The sequence below is a fragment of the Macrobrachium nipponense genome, chromosome 12 (assembly GCF_015104395.2).
Source record: "Macrobrachium nipponense isolate FS-2020 chromosome 12, ASM1510439v2, whole genome shotgun sequence".
Classification (NCBI taxonomy): domain Eukaryota; kingdom Metazoa; phylum Arthropoda; class Malacostraca; order Decapoda; family Palaemonidae; genus Macrobrachium; species Macrobrachium nipponense.
Genome location: NC_087205.1, coordinates 49,839,813 through 49,867,540, shown reverse-complemented (window position 1 = coordinate 49,867,540; position 27,728 = coordinate 49,839,813). Strand labels below are relative to the sequence as shown.

The 27,728-nt window shown below is 39.1% G+C and overlaps 1 protein-coding gene across 11 annotated transcripts in view; it reads right to left on the bottom strand.

The window, feature by feature from the left end:
* Nucleotides 1-27,728, bottom strand: part of LOC135224522 (afadin-like) — a 573,724-nt gene that overhangs the window by 423,642 nt on the left and 122,354 nt on the right. For 10 of the 11 annotated variants that reach the window (XM_064263577.1, XM_064263587.1, XM_064263579.1 and 7 more), the window contains one exon: nt 19,152-19,344. The exons of the other annotated variant lie outside the window; for it this stretch is intronic. In XM_064263577.1, the coding sequence (XP_064119647.1) occupies nt 19,152-19,344 (193 nt within the window). The remainder of the gene's footprint in view (nt 1-19,151; nt 19,345-27,728) is intronic. 11 annotated transcript variants of the gene reach the window in all.

Below are 27,728 nucleotides of genomic sequence, written 5' to 3'. Positions count from 1 at the left end.
TTCGTGTGTGTGTGTGTGTGTGTGTGGGGGGGGGGGGGGGGGCTGATTCGCATTTCGTCCTTAATTTTGTGGGGAACGAGCATTTCCTGCAGCCCAACAGTAGTATCCAGGGTATCATCACTATTAATAAGATTCTGCCTTATTGGCAGAATCGTCATTCGCTGACCGTGAAGTATGAACGAGGTTATGGGTAAGGTGGGAGCCGTCTGGCTTCCTGTAATGCAATGAGATTCCTTCTCAGAGTAAAAGGGAAGAGCAACGTTTTATATATATATATATATATATATATATATATATATATATATATATATATATATATATATATATATATATATATATATATATATATATATATATATATATATTATATATATATATAAACACAAGCGCGTGCGTGTTTGTGCGATTTTCAACACTTTTTTTTAAGAATATGGGTGGGGCTGAGTTAGTTAACAGGCAAGGAGTGATTTACTAAGTGTAGTCACTAGTGTCACGCCACTCGCAATCATAGTTGGCGATTGCAACATTCGCGCCTCCTTTCAGAGAAAACGGCCTACGAGGAATTTTGAGCAAACGAACGCCTCCAGTCCTACGTTCATTTCTTAATTTGATGCCCGAGAGAACATCTGATGTGAATCTTTCTTTCTTAATACATGTGAGGGTAATCATCCCTTTTTCCTGTTGTTGCACAGCTTCCCAGAATTATTTCTCGTAAAGAGGTGGTAATGGTGTTTCTGGAAATGAAAGAGAAGTGATTTATATCTGCATTCACTCTTCAACTGGTCAATCAGAAATGGCCACGAGTGCTGGTCCAGAAAAACAGACATAGTTTCAGTCATGCACTTCTGTTCCTTTTTGTTCTCTCTCTCTCTCTCTCTCTCTCTCTCTCTCTCTCAGTCTCTCTTCTGTTCCTCTCTCTCTCTCTCTCTCTCTCTCTCTCTCTCTCTCTCTCTCTCTCTCTCTCTCCTCATTCTACAATCACAAACAGCGCAGAGTTTTAGATGCCCGAATGCCTCAACCTCTTCCGTTACTCTGCCATCCTGAAGCCCCTCTCCCTCAGCCCCCTGTGCCTAATTATGATTACTTGCTGGGCAGATGAGCCAAAGATTTTGTATTACTTCAGGGAGAGGAAGCGATCTTGCCTAGACACTTATTGCAACGCACTATTTACTCAGCTAAAAGAGTCCATAACGAAGGGCTGTGGAACGACTGGCAAAAGAAATGCTTCCTAGAATAATATATCTGATCCATTTAAATCAAATACAACAGATTCAGATTTTTTATCTAAGCTTCCAAAGGCAACAGCGGAAATACAGGAAATGCCAAGTGATGGACAACACGACTTCATCTCTCATTCTACAAGATGTAATGGCTAAAACTACATTTGTGCTGCAAGAAACGCAGCATGATGCAAGTACCTTGCAAATGATACAAAGCCCTTGCAGAATTTGTATATGGGAAGAAAAGAAGCATCAGCAGTGACAGACGTTATTGTTGCAACGTTATTGATAGAAGTGAGTGAGGCTGTAGTATAGTTGCCAGTAGCAAGTAACGAGGACTGGCAGTTTTAGATTTCCCCCGTAACAATGAAGAAGTTAAACAAACAAATGCAACTTTGTGTTCAAACAGCACTGAGATATAATACTCGAACGCTAAATTCTCAACCTATAATAGCAATGTGGTTTACGATACCAAAACAGGCCACGCCCATTTCACCGGTACATGAACAAAAATTGAGTGAAAATGGTGAAATATGGCAATGCAAGTACATGCATCTTGATATAATAAAATCACAGTGTTCAATGATATACAATATCCCACTTAGGTTCTTACTACGATATGACTGAATTCATTCATCCAAGTATTCAAATGAAATAATACATGTACTATATAACAAAAGTGTGGCCACTGACCAAAAGTAACATGAAAGAAAAAAAGAATGTGAACAAGAGGCAGAGGGCAGTCCTTTTCTTCAGGCCATGACAATGCGCCGCCTCAGTAGTCAATTGCATAATGAATCTTATCACAACTTTCCAACTCCTGCGACAATGGAACTCAATGGGGCTGCAAATAGGCTGGATCTAGACGGCCCTCGCCTTTGATCGCTATATAAAGGGCCCACATCCCAATTCATGACCTGGCCACGTACTATACACTATACGTATAATAGTACCTGCCTTTGATGTGTATATCCACTATTATTATAACTGATTACATTGGTAACTGGTTTAACTAGAACAATGTCACATTTCTGGTCTCCACAAAAAACAGTCGAAGGGTGAGGTCTTGAATTGGAGATGGAAGTTGAAGCAAGGTTGTGTTGAAGAAACTGGACGGAGAGTTGAGAAGAAGCGATGGAGGGGACAGATGAAGACCAAAGCAGCTAAAGTACCATGGGTCCCAAGTGTGCCAGACAGGGAAAACTGTGATTTGATCCCTATGTGAAGGAACTAAGTAGTCCAATTTATGTGATCAAAAATTCTGCTTGATGTTTTAAAGACTCGTCAACTTCTTGCAGGTTATGACCATTGTGTAGAGCGTCAAAGTACAGCCTCAGTCGTTTCTTAGCTGTGTTCTTTTCATTCCAGGTTTTCCTAACACACATCTTTGACCCATTCTGCAGCTTTTCTTAATCCCTCCCAAAATAACTGCTTTTCCAGTCATCTTTTTTATTCCCTTTGCTATTATACTAATTATGATTCAGGAGGTGAACCCCATTCATATGGAACAAGGCCACGGGGGCCACAGACTTGAAATTCAAGCTTCCAAAGAATATTATGGTGCTCATTAAGAAGTAAGAGAAGGTAGAGGGAAATACAGAATTAGATCTCACTTATGAAAAAGGAAAAATAAGCGAATAAATTAATAAACAGATAAAAATGTATTAAAATGCAAGGAGAATAGCATTAGGATAGTAATGCACTGCATCTTCGTTTGAACTTTTGAACTTCCAATTGCACGGCTTCCTCTGGGAGATTTGTTGCACAGTCCAACGATGTGAGGAGTAAAGGACCTCTGGAACTGAGAAGTTCGAGAGCGAGGAGGCTAAACATTCACTGCATACTGGGGCTGCTGTTCAGTGAATCTGGTTTGCTCTCAGCAGGGAAAGGGGACCAGGGACCAATTGTGAATGTGAAAGCTCTCTACTAAAATACAACTTTTGAAAAGTGACAAACAAGAGACCATCCGTCGAAGGTTCAAGTCATAACTGCTAATATTAGGAAACAGAAACCAACCACCACGAACCAATCTATCTAAAAGAGATGAATCTCTGGCAGAGGCAGACATCATCACCGGAGAACAGCATTCTAGTAAAGGGAGCACAAACGACCATAATTGGCTCCATTGATTTTATCACTATTACAAATATATGAGGCCTTACGACGAATACCTAACTTTCATGCTGAAACTTTCATTAAATGTTTCTCAAAAGTAAGATGTGAGTCAAAAGTTACACTAAGAATAGTTAAAGCTTCAGACTCATTCGGCAAAGTCCCATCCACCTAAAGGGAAGAATGAGATGGATAATCTCTATAAGGTATGCTAATCAATAGTGCTTTTGTTTTACTGCAGTTCAACCTCATACCGCACTGACTACACCATTCACTAGTCCGCTCCATGTCAAGATTAAGGCTGAGGACAGCTTTACTGTTCTTAAGTGGAGACTTTACTATACCCACAAGCGTTGCATCATCAACATACTGAACAATCTTGTTTTCCAGGCCAACACCCACATTGCTTGTACAAACCAAAAATAATAGTTGAACTCTTGAAGTAATCCTAAAACTTATCCATCCACTCCAAGATTCTGAAGTTTATAAATAAGTGCCTAGTGATTTACTAAATCGAGAGCAGCACTAAAATATATTTGGATTACTCTGCAGTCAAACCCTTATAACATTTCTTTTGCAGATGGCATGTCAAGTCTAAAAGAGTGTCGCAGGTACCTAGCTGCTTTTTATGTGCATATGACTATCGTCTAAAAATCCATTGGATTCCATATACTTATGTAGTGGCTTGAAAACAAGTTTTTCGGCAACTTGGAGAGCAAAGAGAGAATAGAAGTTGGCCTGTAGTTACTACAGTCTGCAGATATGCATGCCACTCTTTGGTACAGGGACTGTATTACTATGCTTGTGTTCATCTGCAAAAATACTACAGCAACGTAAAAATCTAAAGAATCTACTAATCTTGGGAGACAAGACACTAAAATCTTTTTTAAAAAAACAAAGGGAAGAAACTATCATGATCTTCTCCATCACAGCTATCAAGACTACCCAGAATTTTCCTGACATCCCTGGAGCGAAATGCAAAATCTGTACGAATAAGTTCAGGATGACAAGTAATATCAGGGAGAGGGACATCCTCAGCTGACTGCTTAGCTTTAAAAGCTCAATGAGCAGTTCAGCTTTTTCCCTACGGCCAGTAACTAATATAACATCATCTGTTAGTGGCGGTGGAATGGGAGACTAGCCTGACCCAAAGATAGATGATGCCAATTTGGTCCACCACAGATGAGGCTGAGTAATTCCTTCAAGTTTCCTCTTCAAGGAATTATTATAATTTCTCTTGGCTGTATGATAAATTCTATTCACAGCACGGCGAGGCTCAACAAAACCTAGGTAATTTACATTTGAACGATTTCTTCTCCATGTTTGAATTTGGTCTGTCATGGTACAAAATGGCTATGGCACAGTACAAGGTGGAAGGACAGGGTTTGTTTTCAGAGTAACCATCTCTTAGGAGGGTTGCCTACCAAGTCTAAAGGGTCCCTTCGTGCTACTGGTTTCATTTTGGAGAGTCCTCCTAGAAGAGTTGCCTGCCAAGGCTAAAGTCTCTCTTTTATATTGACTCAAGTAGGCAAGGACATCACACCCTGAAGTGAATGTTGTTAAGACAAGACACATTAACCCTCTACCCCCAAGTTGCAATTTTGACTGAATTCCTCCCAAATCTTCCACTTTGCCCTGCCACCTGTCCCTTGGCCTCCCTCCTCCTTTCCCTCCCTGTTTATTTCATTGTCCTCTTCCCTCCCTCCTCCACAGTCATAGCTTATCAACTCCTCTTCTCTTCAATTCAAGAGCTCTTTGCACCTCTCAATTACACCATCACCTTTCGAAATATTAGTCGCACCTTCCAACACGCCACTAATGGCACTTCAACTGCTGTCTTTTGTATGACTTCTTTCAACAGCTTCCAAATTCCACTCTTTAAATTTACTAATTCTTCACTTTCTATTCGTTCTCGATTCATTTAAATATTTGTATTCTATTGACTGCATCTCCTCATCTTTCTTTCTCTCACGATCAACTGAGAGCGCAATAGTTTATTTTGTGTTAGGCCTCCCTCTCCTTGAGATATTTATACTTCTCATTATAATACCAAATGCCTGTTTCAGCCTCTCTAATCTTACCCCGACTTGATTACTAAGAATTAAAGTAATGCTTCTCATCCCTCAAGACTTTTCTAGTCATCCTCCATTGACATCTTTTAACCATCCTTATCTTCCATTATTTAAACTTAAGTCATTCATCATTCCATTACCTTCGACAACTTCCGTAGGCCCCACATGGCATTTCTGTAACTTTCCCCTTCATTCTCAGAGCTTCTCACTCTTTTTACAACTATTTCATCCATAAAACCTCTTCCTTCTCCAAAGCACCACTGCTCTTCACTGACAAACCTTTGTCTTACGTTCCAATGTAAGTTGAAAACCTACCATGCAATTTCCCCAATGTTCTTAAAAATGCTATGCATTTATAATTGTTACTCTGTCCTATCATTTCTCCCCTTATAGACTAAAACAATCATTCCTCTAAACAATTCCTTCGTAACTTCTCCCCATCCAGACACAAACTTTGCACGCACTTGTCAGCCACTCAATGACGCTATCAACATCATGTAATCCCATCAACTCCTGACGCCCTTCCCATTCTTCAATCGTATTCTTGTTTTGCTCTTCCCTAATTCACATCAATTTCTTACCATCTAGCACCATTCAGTCTGCATCTCTGCCATCCTCTACATTTAACACCTTATATCTTATTCTAAGATCGACTTTAATCATTTATCTGTCTCTTCACAATTCCTACCTACGATAACAAATTCATTGTCCTTGGAAGAGTCATTTCTTCATCTCGCCCTTGTACTGTATTTCCTTCTATACTTTCTCTCTCACTTTCTTCAAGGATACCTGATATCCCACTTATATACCTGTGCAAGGTCTACTCTGTCATACAACTTCCCCTTGGACAAATTTCCTCTCTCTCTCTCTCTCTCTCTCTCTCTCTCTCTCTTTCATATTTCATTATTGCGCCGCATCTTCCTACAGCTATTTACCAACCAATTTCCAATGAGTGAATCTCGTCGCTGGCAGTATCCTTGAATTCTGCACAATCCTCACATAGTCCTTCCATTTCTCTGTTTTAAATCTTGCCTGTTTTTCGTCATCTTTTCGAAAGATGTTCTCCTTTCTTTTTTACATTTATATATATATATATATATATGTGTGCATGTATATAATATATAATCATACATATATAGGCTATATAGTGTGTGTGTGTGTGTGTGTGTGTGTGTGTGTGTGTGTGTGCGGGCGCGCACGTGTACACCTCTCCTTTATGTAAGTGAACTGTCAATGTTGCATGCGAATGAAAAAAAATAGCTGAAGATAGCGAGATGAATTGCTTACCTGTTGTTTGTCGTCAATAAAATAATAAAAAACGTGAGAATTATGGAGATATGCAGCAGCAGGTAAATTAGCGTAGTTGAGGGGTTATACCAGGTAGCTCTAGTGTTTGGTATGGGGCGTGAAAGAGGTCTATGAAAGGAGGGGGTCTTCATATCCGGGAAGCACAAGACTGTGCTAGCGGTGGTTGTAAAGCAAAGCGTGAATACAGGATTTGACGCACCGCTGACGAGCCTTTGTGTTCATATCCGAGGCAGCTTAATCGGTAAAATGTTAATATACAGGGACTTCATACTATATACATACTATATTCGAGTATGTATATACATAAACTTACACCTTCAGTAAAGAGTTGTTAAGACCAAAAGATCAAGGCAGTTCTCGTGTTTTCATTTTCCTCCATGGTATTACCTTTATTTATACACATTTATAAACAGTCATATTACTCGTTAGGCTTCAATAGGACAATGATTTAGATTCCAGATTCTTTCATTTGAATAGTACTACCAGCTTTAAAGGACGTAAAGTGATACTTAAATCTGATGTGACAGTGACATGATTCTTTTTGTATCGTCCAGATTCTCAGGCTAAACGTGACGTTGCCAAGTAGCAGTAGTTGTGTCACATGCCGAAAAGTTTGCGATTTCACAGCTACCACTATTTCTTTTGTGGTTATTTGGTTACATAAATATGATCCCTTTTATGCATTGGTTTAATTCCTAATCTGTGTGATTTGAACTTGTATTTTTTTCTTTTACGTTTCTTAGTTAAGAATACGGTGTGATAAGGTTAGAGTTGCCATCAATGACATGCTCCTCGGGCTGGTCCACATAACTACGTCTGCAGCATTATAACAGTAGACCTAATAAGCTCAACAGCCATAACAACATTTTCCAAATAGGAACAATAATTACATCAAGTCTTCTTTGATTATTGAAGTTTTAGGCTGCCTGTATGATGCAAAATGAGTTATAGGCCTAAAAAAATAATCTAAGCCTTATGAGACGTAATCTGTTAGCTTACTAATGAATTTATTTGTTGAGACAGGCCCGTACCCAGAGTTTTTATGGACGGGGGTCGTTTTCCCCAAAACTGGACCTTTTCTTCTATAAATGTCATTGCACATAATATTATACGTGGATACAAGATGAAATACTTGAAAATATGGACTTCCAGAAATTGGACGACCCCACGACACCAATCCCCCTCGGTGCAGGACTGAAAGATTACCTGTTCTTTAAGGAATAAAAGATGATGACGATTTGATTATGTGGAGAAGATTACTATTAATCGAAATATCTATTGGTATTAATATCAAGGAGTATGGAATACTTGTTTTTTAACTGGCTTAAAATATTATTTCTTTAAGTCCTTCTGCTCGCTTTTGGTGTATAATTTATTCTCTCATATGGTAACTTGAAGTGCAAGAATGTGTAGATAACCTCAATTGCTTTCTGACCAGAAATTGTTAATATAGGGATGTGAATGCTAAGTGTCAAGTGAAGAAATCTAATACACCTAGGGCTAAGAACAAAATCATGGCTTTGACAAAACAATATTTGCATAGGTGAATATTTGCTAGTAAGCCATCATTTGTGGAGTTGTTAAGAAATAGATCATAAATAATTTTATTTATATGAAAATCCAAATATCCTCTAACAAATATAAAATAAACGTTTTCATGATAATTTCATTGTCGTTACTCATTGCAGACCTACGTATGCTACACTAGGTGGGTCTTGTCACCGCCACGCTAATGGTTGTCTCACATGCTCCACTCTTCTTATTGAAGATTACTGAGTTGGCCTTATGACAGCACGGGCTCTTGCTCATAGAGCAGCCCGTAGTTCGCTCCACTCACACGTTGATATCAGTGGGCGCATTCTACTTTTATATTTACATATCTACATACTTTCAGCACTGGGGTGTAAAAACAATCAGATAAGACCATTTCAAATTTGATAGTTGCTTTGGAAGTAATAATAATGTTATGACATATTTTTTAGTTTTTTATTTAGCAACTGAACTGAGGTTTGATGACGACTTCGATTTGGTCAAATGCATCAGCGAAGAGTGAACAAAGTTTTGTAAAAGTTTCATAAGTGTTTTTTCTGAAATTTGTCTATGCGTGACATTTCTCACAGTTTTGAAATATATGATAGATTTCACTCTTATGGAACATACTATGGCCTTATCGTAAGCAATAATCGTGTTTTTACATTGAAATAATAGATAAATATGGAGCATGTTAGGTTGCCAGTTAGTGAATTTTGAACGAAATCCTTTGCAATCATGTAGCATCAGTTCTGAGCATAGCTGTACAGTCTTCTTCAGATACTGGTACATTGGTACCTGAAGAAGAAGACTATATGTCTTTGAAAGCTGGTAGTACTATGCATTCAAATGAAAGAATCTGGAACCTAAACCATCCCATCTTATTGAAGCCTGATAGGAATGGAAGTTGTGTGGTTATTTTGAGATATAAAATTCGTATATATATATATATATATATATATATATATATATATATATATATGCTTAAAAATCACAGTAGATGCACGTGACTTCAATAAATAAGCGAATACCACGGGAAATGAATAGTCAGGAATCCAAGCGCTTTCGTCTTTATTCAGACATCGTCAAGGATGTCTGAATAAAGACGAAAGCGCTTGGATTCCTGACTATCATTTCCCGTGGTATTCGCTTATATATATATATATATATATATATATATATATATATATATATATATATATATAATATATAATATATATATATATATGTGTGTGTGTGTGTGTGTGTGTGTATGCATATATAATGTATATAGGTATATACTACATATATAAATATCTGACCAACCCAGTGCTGCCAGGGAAAACTCTAAATGATAACCAATGAACTCTCTCTCTCTCTCTCTCTCTCTCTCTCTCTCTCTCTCTCTCTCTCTCTCTCTCTCTCTCTCTCGTAGTAGCCATCTTGCTTGGTGAGACGTTCCCGCGCAAAGTCAGGATAAATAGTGCATTTAGTGTCAGGGCTGTTCTAACTGAATATTTATGCAGTTTTATCCGTAAATCTAAATCTTTGCTTGATAGGCCGATGTAAAAAGGCGGGCAATCCTTGCAAGGAATTTTGTAAATGATGATGTTATTTGTTACCAGACTATTCTTACTTAGCATACCTTTAATGGTATTGTTATCAGAGAACACAACATTAACATTAAAAGAATTCAATTTTGATTTTATGGTTTCAAATCCAAGAAAGGCAGGCAGGCTAAGTACTACATTTTTAGGGGTTTCTTTTTCATTATTAATAACACTATAAAATTTGTTGTGAGCTTTTTGATAGTACAAATAAACTATATGTGGGGGGTAGCATAAATTATTTGCTATCTTTTTAATGTATTCTATTTCTCAGGCAGTTCTCGTTATTCATTGTGTGTATGTGTGTGTGTGTTTTTCCAACAATAATTGCAGTTTTTCTCCAATGCCGCTGAATATTTTGAATAATGTAACTTTATGTATAAGTTTGTAGCTATGCATGTATGTATGTATGATGTATGTATGAGTATGTATGTATATACATATATATCTATTATATATCTATATTATACTATTATATATAAATTATCATATTACTAAAATAATATTCTAATAACCAATTAATCCAGTTGTTGGAAATATTTTGGGCCGTATTTGCCGACACCCATGACATAGAAGACATCTTGTCTAAGTAGTCTGAAATTTGCATCTTCCTTCCACCAATGTTTAGCTTCCGCTTTCCAAGCTGAAATTGATCTGAAACCTAATTTTCATGACAGCAAACAGATAATATGATTGGTATACTTCACTTTGGCCTTTGGTGTGACGCCTTTTGAGTTCACTGTTCAGCAGCGCGTTGATTTATGGGCGAACGGCTCTCGCTAGTGTTACCTTTCATATTCATCGCTGCCATATTGCTAACGTGTTAAAATCTGTTCGGATACGAGAACTGCTCGGCCTTTGCATGTCACATTGCATCAGTGCTGAAGGACCGCACTCAAACAAAAGGCAATGACCTTTAAAATACCCAGAATTTTATTATTCTTCTTACTATTATTATCCACAAAGACATTTTAACTTTTTTGGGTCAATCTACTGCTGTAAGTACAGAATCTGGACGGGAAATATAAGAATGAATAAAGAACTCTTACATTTGAAGCGACATTCCACCATAACTCAACAGTTTCTCATCACCGCCAGTAACGATAAAAATAGGGGTCCAATTCTTGCATAATAAATAATAATTAATATAATAATAATAATAATGAGGACGAAAAGAAAAAGTCAGTTTTCCCCCAAAGACCTCTATGGGAACCAACTCCTCTCTCTGAACGAATCGTATGGGGTTCGTCTTCCGTGGAGAGGGAAGCAAAAATATACCGTGACTTCAGACGTAAAAACAACATACCTTACGGTGGATCTCCACCCACCCTAACATCAGTCAAGGGCACACCCGCGCAATTGCCCTTCTTCAGCGATATGAGAGAGAGAGAGAGAGAGAGAGAGAGAGAGAGAGAGAGAGAGAGAGAGAGATTCATATAACAGAACCCAGGCTAAATCACAGCGCTTTCCACTGACCTTGACCACCTACATGAACACCATCTTGGGCCGAATTTGATCCAAGTCGGGGAGGGAATTTATTATGAACACTGAAAAACACGAGTGGTCACGTTTCCAAGCTCGGAGGGGAACGATGTTGTGATAAACCGATGCTGTGTCGCTCGGGTTCACTGAAAAATCTAAAGACTGAAAAATTTAAAGACAACAAACCTAAAAAAAAAGAAAGAAAAAAAAGTCGCTGTGCGGCTTTCAATACAAATCACCATGACTGCTGTCACACAGGATATGTAGTATAGTACACCTTCGCCAATTAGCCATGGGTTCACTGGGATTATTTATAACCTCATTTTTACAACGATTATTATCACGAACAGAGATGATATGGAATGTCACTAACTTCACCTATGGAAATGAATCAAAGATCAAATCGTGGTCGGTCCCAAACGTCTCAGATACATCATGTTGGAAGTTCATCCTTTGAGGAGAGAAAATTCAAGGCCGCCCTGGCGCGATATCTCATCCATTCATGTGAGCTCCCTTGCTCCGACCCAGAAGATACATTCCCAGAAGGTACAATCAAGGTCATTTTTATTTATCTGACGTTATTCGTGGTCTCTCTCTCTCTCTCTCTCTCTCTCTCTCTCTCTCTCTCTCTCTCTCTCTCTCTCTCTCTCTCTCTCTCTCTCTCTCTCTCTCTCTCTCTCTCTGACCGTTTTTTCAAGGTTGTGTTATTGTATGGGCTAACTAGAGACCAATCTTTGTTTGGTAGATTATTACAGAAAATACCTAATACTTGTATTTATCTCCTTTCTACGTAACTTCCCCCTTTGCAATACATCATTAGCTTCCCGTCCTGCAACACTGATGTTGCAACAGTAGCAGGAGCAGTCATTCAGTCAGTGAGTGAGTGCTTCGTTTGCCCTGCATGGTCTCTGACTCTCCCATGCGACTTGTTTGCACAATTGTTCAGTCAGTCGCTGTAGATGGGGGTTTTCAGCGCTCCTTGTTTTCATTATTTTGCCTGTTGATGAACATACTGTTTTCGTTAAACCTACACATATAGATTTATTTGTTTCTATTGGCAGACTTACCTCGAACTGAGATTATTTTGCAGTTTAAATCGTTCATTTCTCCCTTGCAATAAAGAATTGCGCGATTGGTACACATTTGAATAAAAGTCTGTAAGATACTTTGCTCAAAATGTCAAAGGCCTTAGACCAGAGTTCCTCAAGTATTAGTACCACGCTGAGTTCCTCATCCCCACGCTCGAAAAGTCATCTGCTAGCTACTAGCTATGCCACACAACAACAGCAGGGCAGAATAATGATAAAAGTGACTGCCAAGAAATATAGTATCACAAAATTCAAAAGTAAATTTGCCACAGATTGGCTTGTCTAGCCTTCCTGATCTGCGCTGCAAGTCAGTCGGAGATTCTGTAATCTTCTGACTGCCTCCAGCTGACACAAGACTTACAATTTCTGATAGTGTCTCGAATCTGGTTGTAGTATTTGCCTCAGCCACACATGAAGTCAAGAGTTCACTGGCACCGTTGACCACTCAAATAATCAAGTGATGGACCTAATCAATCTAGTCCCAGTACTACTTCTGATAACTCAAGACGACTGGTTCAGCTCTCAAAATATCTCAAATTAATGCAAACTCTCGCCAAGATGAGAGTGAATACCAGACTATCAAGAAAGTATATCACGTTCCATCAGAAAAAAATTCAAATCAGGACTAATAACGAACCTTGGTTTAATTATGCACAAAGTACTTTCATAAACATGGAAAAGAAATCGTACCCATCTGAACTCTCAGGACATCTATAGAAGTTTTTTGATAAGCAATGAGAAATTATCCTAAATTAAGAAGTGCATTAGATTCCTTTATCTCTGGAGAAAGTCCATCTAGAATTCATTATAAGGTAACGATGAAGAAGTGCTAACAATGCTGAGAATAAGCAGATCTACTTCACAGGGTTTTTGAACCAATCAGGCTTCACTGAACGTTCATCTTCCTGATATCAGACATCCTGAGCTGAGCACCTTCTCTTCAACTCTGCTGCCTTTCTTTCAAGGCACATCACAAAGATCCTTGATAACCTACAAGGCCTGGGTGCTGCAGATTCAGATGGCAATTCCCTATAACATTTTAAAACTATGTCAGGGGAACTTTCTCATCATTCAACACTTGTTAGAGGTTTCGTTTCCTAAATAACTTCAATCCAGACGGGGTGAAATTACAGGCCGATATCCATCATGCCAGTATGTACTCTGAGAATTTCAAAAAGCTGGACAGATATGTCAAGCACAATATTCACTCAAACAGAGGTTGGAATAAAACACTGTATGGCTGTGTAAAAAACACAAAAACGAGATCGATTACAGTCTACCGGCTGAAAAGAATGTGAAAATAGGAAAATGCACGCATTCAACTATATTCCAACTCACTAACTGCCATGCCCAAACTACAGTAGTACGGAAGACGACATTCTTTCCAGACAAGGCCGTGTGTTCTTTGGATAACGCTGCTGACATTAAATAAATCAATATGAAGGAAGGCCTTCGTATATAAAAAGAACATTCATAAGTGCCCCGCAGAAAGCAATAAATCAAGTTACACATATTAATAAATAAATAAAGTCATGTAAACCGAGCACGTGTAGAGGTAAACATATTCCCACTCAAGATTTGAATCGGTTGCTTTGAAAAAAGTCCATCACTCCCGCCGTATCCCATCCCAGGCAGTTCAAGTTATTCCTCTGTCATTATCGAGTCAGGAGATGAGAGGGATTTGAATTTCATCACACCCACTGCTGGTAATAAGCGATGAAATACTCTGCACAAGGCATATCTCCTCTGTTATCGTGAGATAATAATACTACTGACACAAACTCATAAACTGTCTCTAGATTCCTAGTTTCAAGTCGGTTTTCTTATTTAGTCTGCTCATTCAGGCCAGAGGCCTCGCCGTTTTCGGAAACTTAAAAGTTCTACTGCCTCACGTAACAACTACATCGATTCAGATGACTTTACTTCACGTTCTATTGTTGGACCCTTTATCAGCTTATCTCTGTCCCAACAGTCAAAAGGCATCAGTCAATTAGCATTCCACTTCTTCAGTCAAATACTCGTTGACAAGAATACTATGGGTTGGCACGAACGACTACAACCGGAATCTCATGATGCCACATACCGATAATAAAAAGACTTGTTTGGAAGCTGTTACTCTACGTAAGACTGGCAATTAAAGTAAGTAGTCAAACGAAGTTCTGGTGAAAACCACTGAACCTGTTTTCACATACTCATTATTGTTTCAATATTAGGAAACGACTCCATATTGAAAAATTACCAGTTTCTTAACACGTTCACGCCAAGACAAATGGAACATTTAGTCGGCATTTGCTGAAACTTTCATTAGATGTTTATCAAAAGTAAGGTGCGAGTCAAAAGTTACACCTAAATTAGTTACGGCTTCAGTCATTCAGCAGAGTCCCAACCACCTGAGGGGTACGAAGGAGTGGAAAATCTGTACGACATCTGCTAATCAATAGTGTTTTTTTCGTTTTGCTGGAGTTCTGCCTCACACCCCACCCACTACACCATTCACTAGTCCGCTCCATGTCACGACTGTTGCATCATTGGTACACGGAATAATCTTGCTTTCCAAATCAACCATCATACCACTTCCTAAACTAAAAATAACAGTGGATCAAAAACACAACCCTGTGGAACTCCAGCCACAATAGGTCTGTGAGGAAATCTTGAAGCACTCCTAAAACATAAGACTCTGACCAGTTGAAACTTGGAGCAGCATCTATTGGAATCTAAACGATGTGATCCCTCACACCGAAACCTCGAAAAAGGTCCGATTATGGCTTCGTGACCAAAAATGGAAGAGTGGAAGAGGAAAACTTGACAGAAAATGTCTTTACCTCGCAATAATTGGGAAAACGACAAGCTCGAAATTCAATCAGTGGATATCCGGAAACAGGGTACAAGGAGATCTCAACCAAGCAAGCAATAAAGTAGCTCTGAGGCGACGGTAAAAAGATAAGCTGGATGGAAAACAAATAAAGCAGGACAAGAAGCGATCTTACATTGTGAGTCACAGTTGTCAATGACGAAGAAAAATAATGACAGAAGAATAAACAACCTGATACAATGCTGCTGCGACATGAAGGGCGCATTATTTGTTAAGCGAAAGCTGCAGGCGAACTGACAGAGAAGTCAATCGAGAGGCTCTTTAGACTGGACAACGGAGGCCCGTAACAGACTTGGTTATCAAGAGCGAATATAAGCATCATCCTCGGTCAGGAGGGAGACAACCAACCAACATCAGTGACACAACAAAGATAATCCTGCCTCATGAATACACTGAAACACTAAAAGGTTCATAAAAACGGCAACATTCTAAGCACTAACAACAAAATCTCTCGACATAATGTTTTTCCTAGGAACCATTCCACTAATAACAAAACAACGCACGTCAAGCTTTCACCAAGGTTTTGCCCAGTTTTCAGTATTCCCCACGATGCACCCACAACCTGCGCCTTGGGCTAAATAAATACTAATATACATTAGGATGCCAGTTTCATCGGCCTTCACGTGAAGGCAAATACAAAGGTCTTTTCTGTAAGAGAGAGACTTTACACAAAAGTAGATGCTAATGTCCTCAATTTGAAGCCATGGTGATCCTTACGTCAAAACACTTTAATTTTCAAGTACTTCTCCGACAACATGAGCCAGTCTCATCTCCTCTGCCTTTTAACATCCTCCCACACTCAAACATTTAATCCCTACGTATCATCCTCTTCCTGCTACTCAATTACTTCGAGTCCTTAAGAACCAGCGCCCTCGCCTCCAAATAGAAGCCTCTCTCTCTCTCTCTCTCTCTCTCTCTCTCTCTCTCTCTCTCTCTCTCTCTCTCTAAGTAGGTCCTTATTTTATCTAAGCTCTAATGCATCATACCATGTGTGTTTTTACACCTGTTCCATTTAGATTATCTTTAAAAAAGAAACAGTTATGATAATACCCTATCTGGCGTCTATGTTGTCATGAAAGACGAAATATTGTTATGAAGCGCTAGTGCAGTTGCTGCCGCCGTGATCATCATTACTAGTCAGCAGCTACCTGTTTAGGAGGTACTATTCCTCGCCGAACAGAAAAACACGCCCTTGACACAACACAAACAGAAAACTCATAAAAGAAAAGCATCTGGTGCACCCTGTCCCCTCCATCCAAAGGAATTTTCTGGCGTCAACCACCAGCCCTATTATCTTTTATGATGAAACACAACTTTATCCCAATTTAAGTCAACAGAGACTTACTCCCTTGTGCTCTTCGGAAAAGATGAGCTTCTTGTGTCGAGTATGATAATCATCGCAGACTTCCCTCGAACTTTTCATTTGAGCTTCTGTTGAACTCACAGTATATTACTGAAACATCCTCCCCTCTACACCCGCTCGCTCTCTCTCTCTCTCTCTCTCTCTCTCTCTCTCTCTCTCTCTCTCTCTCTCTCTCTCTCTCTCTCTCATGAACAGGACTGGGAAGACGTTAAAAGCATTAAAAAAAAACCTTCATAATATAGTTCTTCCTGGACAAGCATATTTGACTGCAATACAGCACACTCACATGCATATGCCCAGATATAATGTGTCAATAACAGTTACAACCTACAGAAAGAATAATAATAAAACATGAATTTTACGCATATCGAGGAATGAGAATAATACACACAAACTATCGTAAGTAATAAACAAAAAACAAAATGCAATGTCTACCAACTTTCAACATATTATGGCAAACTATTTGCTATCAAACAACTGTACTGAAAATACAAAATGACTTGACGTTACGGCTACAGAAATGGTGAAACCCAAAGAAAAAGTAACACAAGAAATACCCTGACAGGGAAAGTCTCTTCGCGTGCTTTCATGAAGACTACTTTTTCTCGAGGTAAAGATTTGTCATTTCAACCAAGAAAATCATAAATAGATGCGAAGATGTGTAAACACAATACGAACGTTGAGGGTTGACCTCACCCAAAGAGGGTTGGTTCATGAAGCCATATAATGGTTCTGCTTGTTTACAAACGTTACATCCTATAAGCTCTGTTGATCGTAGATACTTCGTATGACCTATCTGCAAGTTAGTTTAAGAGTTAATTATTCTTCAATACACGTCGATACAATTTCACTCTACCGCCACTCTCCATTCTGATATCCGAAATGCCAATGTGTCGTCCTCCGCTTCTATTCGATCCAGCACATAAAACAAACTTTCCCTTCTCGTAGTTAGGACTACAGTATCATTTGATCATTAACGGTGATTGCTCTCGCTCACTTCGTCCTTTCACAAACACATCCTTTTAACACGTCTTTCTGTAAGGCACCTGACAGTCTTTCTGATCCATCCCCGATCCTCTACCATGTGATACTTGATTACCCATTTTCAAATGTCAATGTTTATACTTATCAGTTTGAAGACTTGTCTTCTTAAATAATATAATGAGCGTTGCTTGTCACGTTAACTCTTGTCATACCTTTACAAAGAACGGTTCATTTTTGTACACGACTGACTTACTTCATAAAAACTGAAATGGTGACAAATGTCTGGCAAGGATTGTCACAGCTTATACTACCGGAGGTTGGGGAAAAAAAAAATGATGACTCCTAGTTCTTTCAAACGTGCATCTTAGATGTGCCGTGCATTTCTCCAAGGTTCTGCACTCTGATCTGTCGCACTTATCACCATTTGTCCATGGTCTCATTTTTCATGTATGGTACCCTATGAGCTCCTAATTCAGACCATCTTAAAGGCCCTCTTCCTGCCATCTGCATTTTCAATGGTGTCTCCAAGTTATCTAATCCACGTCGAGTCATTTCATCCTGGTTGTTGTTTCATCAGTACCAAAGTTGTTAGTTACATCAGCATCTAATTAGACTTCACAATGCGTCACCCACAGTCACCCCACCCCAACATTTCATTCGTAACAGAAAACTTTCAGTTACGACAGTCTATTTTATTCTGAATCTGCATTTTTAATTAAGTTGCACTATTCCAAATGACTACCTGTGGCTCGCCTGTCAATGGGTTTTGCAAAATTTCTCTATATAGTTGAGTTGAATATAGAATTTAGGCCAAAGGCCAAGCACTGGCACCTATGAGGCCATTCAGCGCTGCAATGGAAATTGACAGTAAAAGGGTTTGAAAGGTGTAACAGGAGGAAAACCTCAAAGCAGTTGCACTATGAATCAAGTGTTAGGAGAGGGTGGAAAGTAAGATGAAGAAGGAGAATATGAAAGGAGGTGCAGTAAAAGGAACGAAAGTGGTTGCAGCCAGGGGCCGAAGGCACGCTGCAAAGAACCTTACGGAGGAAATTTTTCTATAAGAGTGACACTTGTCTGGTTTTATTATTTGTCCATTATTGGTGTTTCATGAACCGTTTCGGTCAGGTAGTGTTGTTTTTATTTTTCCTGGTCTTACGCTGAAGGTACCTACGCTACGCTTGCCTCCAATTATCTTCTGTCATGTTTTGTCAGAAAGGAAGAAGGACCTGTGTTAACTGGCTATTTTTCCAGACCAATGCGAGGGCTAACTAAGTATTTCCACTTTAATATACTCTCATAATAATATACGTCGTAATTCTATACAATACTGCTTACAGTCGCACTCGTCTTGAACCTAAACTGGACAGTGACTCCTCCAATTTTTCTCTTGTGTGTGTGTGTGTGTGTGTGTGTGTGTGAGAGAGAGAGAGAGAGAGAGAGAGAGAGAGAGAGAGAGAGAGAGAGAGAGAGAACATACAAACTGAAAGTGCCCTTCATCCCCCGGTGAGTCAAGGTGCGGTGCAGGAAAGCCTACCTCCATTTTCGTGTATTTCGTATAAGGCGTATTCGGGAATGCTCAGCATCCGCATATCCGGACGGAACTTCTCGACGAGGGTCTCTATAACAGCTCTCGAGTTGGCGCTGCTCATGACGCGAATGCACTTCGTGGCTACCTTCTGGCCGGAGTCTTGAAAATAAAAGCGCATCACCCCATGGAATTCAAGGTCCTGCAAAAAAAAGGAAAATAATAATAATAATAATGTGATGATGATGATGATGAGATGGAGGAGGAGGAAGGCAACAAGGGATAAATGAAGACTGATTCAAATATCATCGGAAGTTTTCTTCTTATAAATTTGATGGGGAAGACGGGGGTTGGGGGTGGGGGCGCTAAAGACAACACAGGCAATGGGAAGCTTCCCAAAGAATGTACATGGGACCTTAAACGCAATCTAAGGTACAAGGTAAGAATTTTCTTTATAAAAACCATGCATGTAGTACATATTGTGAAGGAATAGCACCCGCTAAGAGGACCATGGTAAGCTTTTAACACACAAAAAGAAAAGACCACAATAAAACACGCAGTTTTTCTATGCACTACGTACAATCAAGACAGCTTCTACTCTCCATTCCATATTACCTTCAACAACGACACAAAAAGGACAAATTGCATACGGAACGACGTTTTTCAAGTCATAACGATGACATCTAGTGGGCTCAACCTCATAAGCTATTTATATGTGACAACGTTCACACTATCCACGTGCAACAGTATACTCCACTGCCTGATCAGCTTTTGTCTGCAATTCATAAGATGTGCCACTTCTACGAAAATAAGTTTCAAGCGGATGGCCCTCATTTGTGCGTGAAGAGGGGGGGTGGGGGGATGGACGTCGAACCTTAAGCGTCCATCAAAAGGAATTAAGGTTTGCTTCTAATTCTCACAGCTGCGAGGTGTTCGAAAAAGAGAATAACAGCATCCATGGGGAAGAGCTTCCACATATTAACTAAAGAAAGGCATCATACATACATACATACATGCATACACATATATTATATATATATAAGAGAGAGAGAGAGAGAGAGAGAGAGAGAGAGAGAGAGAGAGAGAGAGAGAGAGAGACTAAAAGGAATGTGCTGAAGTAGGGAAACGAAAGTCGTTCAATCAATACAAAGAATCAGAGGTACTCATTGGAATGGAGGTGTGTGAACACGACAACAGCAATTCTGTGCCTGAAACTGCTCGATAATCCCTCAGCCCCAGTTGACGTTTTACACAGTACCAAACCCAACTAGTAAGGAAATCTACAAAGACGCTGACGCTCACATTTGAGAGATCAACCATCTTTAATACGCGAGGCCACCTAACCGAGTTATGGCAATACTATGCTGATGCAAATACCTTGATGTGACTGAAGCCATGAAGTGCTTGAAAAAGTCAGACAAGCCACAACAGACGGAGGGATAAATGAACGGTGGACCGTTTGTCGCTCCAATTCACAGGGCGAGGGTGGCACCTCGCCTCCAACACACTTACGTATTCATACTTCAGCCTGGTATGCACAAGGATCTGAACTCTGCATGTTTGCTTCCACTGCGTGACTGCGGGAAACAATCACAAAAGCCTTTAATGTCATTATATCACTTTGGGTCGTGCAAATATATGTAATCAATGCCTGTATCACACACGCACGCACGCGTGCACACACACACACACAATATATTGCGCTCTCCCCCTTAATAACTTTATGATTGTAGTCAATATATTTGTTATTTCCCAACCAGCCGGCAGTTCCCCTCCCACTTCATATTATACACACACACACACACACACACACACACACACACACACACACACATATATATATATATATATATATATATATATATATATATATATATATGTGTGTGTGTGTGTGTGTGTGTGTGTGTGTGTGTAATTATACTAGCCACAACACCCTCTTAACTTCTTGAATTCAGTATATTCTACACACACACATATATAAGTTTTATCCCATCACTGTGATTCATATATACGCATTAATCTAAAAAGGTCATTTAATATCTAATTCTCTCTAACTCGGAATTAACATATATTCATATATGTTAACTGAAGGGGAATTTTTTAATTGATAAGAAATGTATCGGCTCATGGGCGCGAACCAAGGAACCAAGAATTCAGGGCGTAGAGTGAAGCACTTTACCCACAAGGCTATCAAGTGAGGATAAGTTAATGCCGCCTCTCACCTACATATCCCTGTCGCGGTCAGGTATTCCTTGTTTTAGAGTCGGCATCCACCCACCTCGTCCTTGATTGATCACTTTGTAGTGCTTTTGTCGCACGTAGCCATATATGAGTTTTTCCGAGGTAGAGCGAATTTGATACTAAAGGAATTTGTAGCTAATGTACACGCACACACAAACACGCACACACACACACACACACACACATATATATATATATATATATCTTATATAATATCTTATATATACATATATTTGTGTGTGATATATATATATATTTATATATATATATATATATATATTAATATGTATGTATGTATAAACATTAAGCCAGGCCTTCTTGATGACAATGGTGAAAGTCACTGTGTGTGTGTTATTTTTTTTTTAACCAAGAGGCGGTTCGAATTTCACCTGTGACAAACCACTTATTATTATAATTCCCGTTTGGTGTAAGTTGTCTCAGAGGTATAGTTGATTGGATTTCAAATGAAATTTGCGGCGTAATACTTGTAAAACCCAAAAATGTCAGGGGGTATGGCAATGACGTCACTGAACTTCAGCTCTGAAACAGGAATAAGACCTGTGCCTTCTGAGCTGCGAGCACACACCTTTACCCTCCCCAGTACACGAGAAAACCTCTCTCCTTTTCACGTTCGGAAGTTGGTCCCACTTTAGTAACTCTCGCATGTGAAAAAGTGTATGTATGTGAGTGTAACTTATATATCTAAATAGATAGATGGACAATGAAGAGCTTTTATTAATAATGATGTCCGCCCAGGGCGGGCAGGGTAAACCGCTGCAGTTCACAGACATTCTATGAAAAGAAGAAACCAAGTCGCAGGCAGCTAACGAGAGCGCAAGTCAAGTTGTTTCACGAGAGGAATTTATATAAGATAGCGTATCATATAACACGAATTAGAGAAGCCTTTCCCTCCAGCGGTAAGGGTTGCAGAACCAAGCTCTCACTTGTACTTGTACTCGAAGCGAGTTATAAATAACTATTCACTTGATCTTCATTACACTTGGGCCGTTATTTTCCGTATTAATGGACGCTTCGTTTTTGGCAGACTGTCAGTGAAGCGGTCGGCTTCTACGGCTGTTCTACAAAGAGTGAATGTATTCACACGAAGATGAACAACTAAAGTAACCAATAAATAACCAGGACAAAAGGCCTTCAGGTTTCATTATTTAGTACATCTTTCCTTCAAAAATGTCATATCCAGTGTTACAATATCGCTTCAAACTTCAAAACTCGACAGAACGAGTTCACGAAAGAATGGTCCATAGCTTATACCAGATGGCAAATCCCCTCTCCGCAGGAGCCGGTCAAAGTGACAAATTTTAACTGGAAACCAGGAATCTTTTGCCATTTTCAGTGAAAACAAGAAAACAAAACCGGAGGCACTCGTACTCAAACTGCACACGAAAATGTAGGAACAGTCATATACTATATACACACACTCAACAACCTCAAAATTTAATAATAAATAAGAAAATTTTGCACAAAACTCAAATTTTGCCAGAATATTATTAAAAATACAAACAAACACCCACACCTATAATATATATATATATATATATATATAGATATATATATATATATATATATATATATATATATATATTATATATATATATATATATATATATATATATATATATATATATAATATATATATATATGTGTGTGTGTGTATTTAAATAATTTTATCACATCACCGTGATTCATATACAATCATTAAGCTACGATGTCCTTTGATATCCAATTCGTTCTACCTTGGAATTGATAATTTTCATATATGTTAACCGAGGGGGAAATTTTTAGTTGTTAATAAGTTTGCCGTTCCATGGTCTCGAACCACAGAACAAGAAATCAGGACTGCAGCGACGCGCCTTAAATCACACAGCCATGTATATTGCATGGTTTTGATGTTACACGCACGAGAAGGTTGCAACTCCTTTTTTTTTTTCAGAGATCTCATTTCTTGAAGTACCTAGGAAAATCATCTTCCTAAGATGTCCCTTCCTTTAATTCGGTCAGGATAGACAATGAATATTCATTGGCGGAAATACCACCCTTACACCCAAACATCTACCCAAAGTACATAGTTTATGATAAGTATCTGAGCATTTTCTCTACTGTTTCATGAGTTACGCCTTCTGGCACCAAGAAGATTTCTAGTATTTCATCCGTGGGATCATCACATTCCTCCACATCTATGTTTACATCAGAGTTGGTACAAAATAACCCTTTACTTGACACATATTACAGAGCATTTTAATCCTGCCCTTCTACAACTGCAAGTGGCTGCCATACATCCTTTGAGACATTTGCATGATATAACGTTCAAAAGATCTAGAGGAGCAGGGTCTTTATCTGTAGTGATTGGGGCTGGTCCATTTCCAGTCATCTTCAAACCCCAATCTGTAGGTGACAAGTCAAGTTCCTAACCATTTCTGAACTTGGAGATAAGTAAGTAGAGAATGAAATCGAGCAGCGGCGTCTGTGGGAGGCAAGGAAGCCAAGTTAAATGTACTTTAACTCGGTGATTTGGCAAAATATTGATATCTTAAGTGGCCAAGGGATTCACATTCTTTGCTCCCATACAACAGAAGGATGAAAGCCTTTCCTGCTTCGGCAATCTTTGCAGGATCTGCTTGTGGTTTCTTAAACACAGCTACAGGTTCCTGAAGGTCTTCATGCTTTTCAAGGAGGTTTACAAACTTTAGTTTCCCTTGTTTGAAAAAGGCAGAGGTGGTATCAGCCCCACTAAATGCATGCAAGAAAAGAATATTGTCTTAATGACTGAGCCACACTTCATGGAGGCTTGTGTGTACAGTTTGTTCTCTGTTGTTCCTTTGCCTTGCCTTTAGGAAGTTTATGTTATTTTGTGATCCTGCTAAAGCGGTCCTGACTACCAGAAGGCTTACATCTCCAACTATTGTTACCGAGTCAGTCTTGGAGGATTCTTCAATGGCTGTATTAACAAAGAGTGTGTCTGCATCTTCATGAGTCACAGTGGGGTGATGAAATTTATTTCATAATACGAGTAGGTGCGGCAACCGCACTCCACGGTTAACATGGCAGAGGTGGGATGATACCGATTCTAATTACAAATACCTGAGTTCGACAGTGATTTGAAGATGGGAGTTGGTCTCAACTGACACCTCCCTTGATGGCTGTTTGGTTTAAGGCGCGTCACTGCAGTCCTGAGTTCTTGTCTTCCGTGGTTCAAGCCCATAGGACGGCGAACTTATTATAAACTAAAAAATTCCCCTTCGGTTAATATATATGAAAATATATTAATTCCGAGGTAGAGCGAATTGGATATTAAAAGACATTTGTAGCTTAATGCTTGTCACGTTGTATAATAAACTGCCTCGCATGAACATTATTCTGTTAATTAATAACAACAACAACAATACTAATAATAATAATAAATAATAATAATAATAATAATAATAATATTAAATAATAATAATAATGCGGATTACTCTGAGGCCTTTGGTGCACCTTCTCCATTATGAAGGAAGCGAGATTCCAACCGCTAATAAAACTTGACTCTCCACTTGACACAAGACTATGATCAACGACATTTTGATAATAAAAAGACGTTTCCCACCATCCATCCTCGACGTCTGCGGCCCAGTGCCCACAAGAAGGCTTCGTTGTTTGGTTCACCGAGTACAATGAGTTTATTATGACTGTACCCTTGATTGGGATGGCGACGACTTCAGTTCTTGGCTCAACAAAGAGATGATGTTGCTGGCAAATGAGTATTTTCACTCCTGTATATTGCATTCAGCAATGACAAGAGAACCGACCTCCCTGCTCTGAAAGTTATATATTTCTTATCTTTATTTGAAAAATAATCTCATTGATAACAGTCCAATTTGCTCTTTTATAAGTTATTTGTTATAAAACAAGCATAGGCAATATTAGAGTTCAAGCTCATATAACAGTCCTTCTGGATCGACAGTAGAGGTAACTGGACTCAACTATGGCCGTTAACAGTTCCCATAAACATGGAAGATTATCTCTTCATGAAACCAATTGAAGTTTGAATTACGGTCATAACGAAAACAAGCAATAACGCGGCATGCTAATATCAAATGACGATATACATCGGGTCCTATGTTCAACATCATGACAGCAACTGGCAAGCTCATAGCTCTTACTTAATTCCAGTCCTCGACTTCAGAAACGGGAAAGACCCAGGTAGTACCTGACTCTGGACATACAACCGCTTTACCAGAATTTTGGCGTAACATGGTTGACTTGCTTCCAAGACGAGACATGCTTGCTTTTCATCAAAAACAAAACACATGGTTCACGTCACCCACAGCTGCTCAAGATGTTTGTCATAACATTTTCAAGCGGAAGGTGGCAAATGTTTTGCTCGTGCGCGGATCATCCAGACAGGTGTTCCTCATCAGGTAGTTCTCCATTTTCCTCATATGCAGACACATAATACAAGTAGCCTATGCGGTGCTCAGATGAAGAGTGCTACTTATTTTGCAAAGCTTGCAACCACGCCATTTTGTATCTCTTCAATAAGAAAAGTCTTGCAAAACGTATACTTATGTGAATAGGTGTCATTTCACTAAAATACAAAGGCATAAGGGGGAGTTGCCCCAACAAAATTGCAGGAACAGTGACTAGATTGTAATGCGAAACGCAAGTCAAAGATGACCAACTTTTACCAAAAACCCTGCGTGAAAAAAAAAAAAAAAAAATGAGACAAATGAGCATTCGAGAAATTTCCAATAAAAAGGCCTGTCATTATCACATGAAAAATAATGAATCCAAAAGAAGGCCATTCACAAATGTACAGAACTAAGCACCAAAGTGAGATGGCAAGACTGAGTGTGATTAATGACACTTGGAAAGTGAGTTTAGAAAGGACGAAGAAAATGCCTGTGAATATGTCAGAAGATAAGCAAAATCCTGACAAAAAAGTAAAGAAAATGAAAGTCGCACATTTAAAGAAAGAAAACGAATAAATTAAACGTTGGGATAAAACATACAGAAAAAGAAGGCGAGAGATCATGGGACTCTCAGTGGTTCTGAAATGGAAACCTCGGACAGCGCACAGTGGATTGGGGCACGAGAATAACGAGGCCTTTGGTTGAAACGAAAACAAGGAACAGGAAAGTTTTGCAGAGAGAGAGAGAGAGAGAGAGAGAGAGAGAAGTGCTGAATTGTTTTGGCAGAGTTTGATCGACTGTGTAGAAACAAAATCCGAGGAAAGGATATTCAGAGATATGTTTAATAAACGCAAAATTTCGGAATACAAAATATCTAGTATGAATAACTACAGTATTCTGATGGCAGATGATACACGTGGAACAACCAAATGATGACAGACTGAAGAACCAAATAGTGAAGATTCAAAAAGGTCAGAGATAATTCATGAAATATAAATGAGCCTGAAATTCATTTGGTCAGAGTTACATCGATGAGGTGAGACTAATTCTGTTGAGTAGATAGATGTCGATTTAAGAATTATATCTGCACAGAATAACACCATCTAATACAGATTCTCTAGAGTCCCCCGCATTAAAAATAAATACAAATGACGCTCGCAACGCTTTGCATCCTTCCTTCCACAGAGCAGTACAACCAGAGCAAAATACCGTGGGGTATTGCTGTCTCCACTTCCTCGTTTGTAAAAGGTATAAAGTACCTGGATTCTCCGTTCTGCACAGACATCATGGAGGAGTGCAAAGAATTCCTTGGAGAAGACGCCTAAGCGAAGAGCAGTGAGGCAAGTTGGAAACAGAAGAAGAGTGGATGGATGCGGAGAAAGGAAACAAGAGAGAGAGCGATGAATGGATGGCAGTAGTGATAAAACCTGAAAGTGCGACACTAGAATGGGATTCTATTTCGGTCACCAAACAATGTTACTCTACATGAAATAAACATCCAGCACCATAATGAAGTGAAACAATGAACAACAGAGAAAATGACAGAAAAAATATGTCGAAAGGAACCGCTGAAGAAGCTGAAACCAAGACGATGCTGGACACTGACAGGCATCAAAAGAAAGGTCGCGCGGGATCCTTTGTCAGTCCTTTCATTTGCGTCCGTTGATCACCGTTTGGAATCCGGTGCAACACACCATGTAAATCAATTCCCGTCCTGGACATTTTTAACCATCGGAAATACCTGTGAAAATATAATATACTGACATTCTCGTACTTCTTAAAAAAAACAGTAGGGTATTTGTTCAATCCATTATGGCACCATTCAGGTTTTAAACAGCTGCGAATTATAACACAAATGGACTCCAGTACCTCAAATAATGCAATTTCCCAGTATTAATCAGCATGATTAGTTAGATTAATTCAATTGCTATATAAGTCA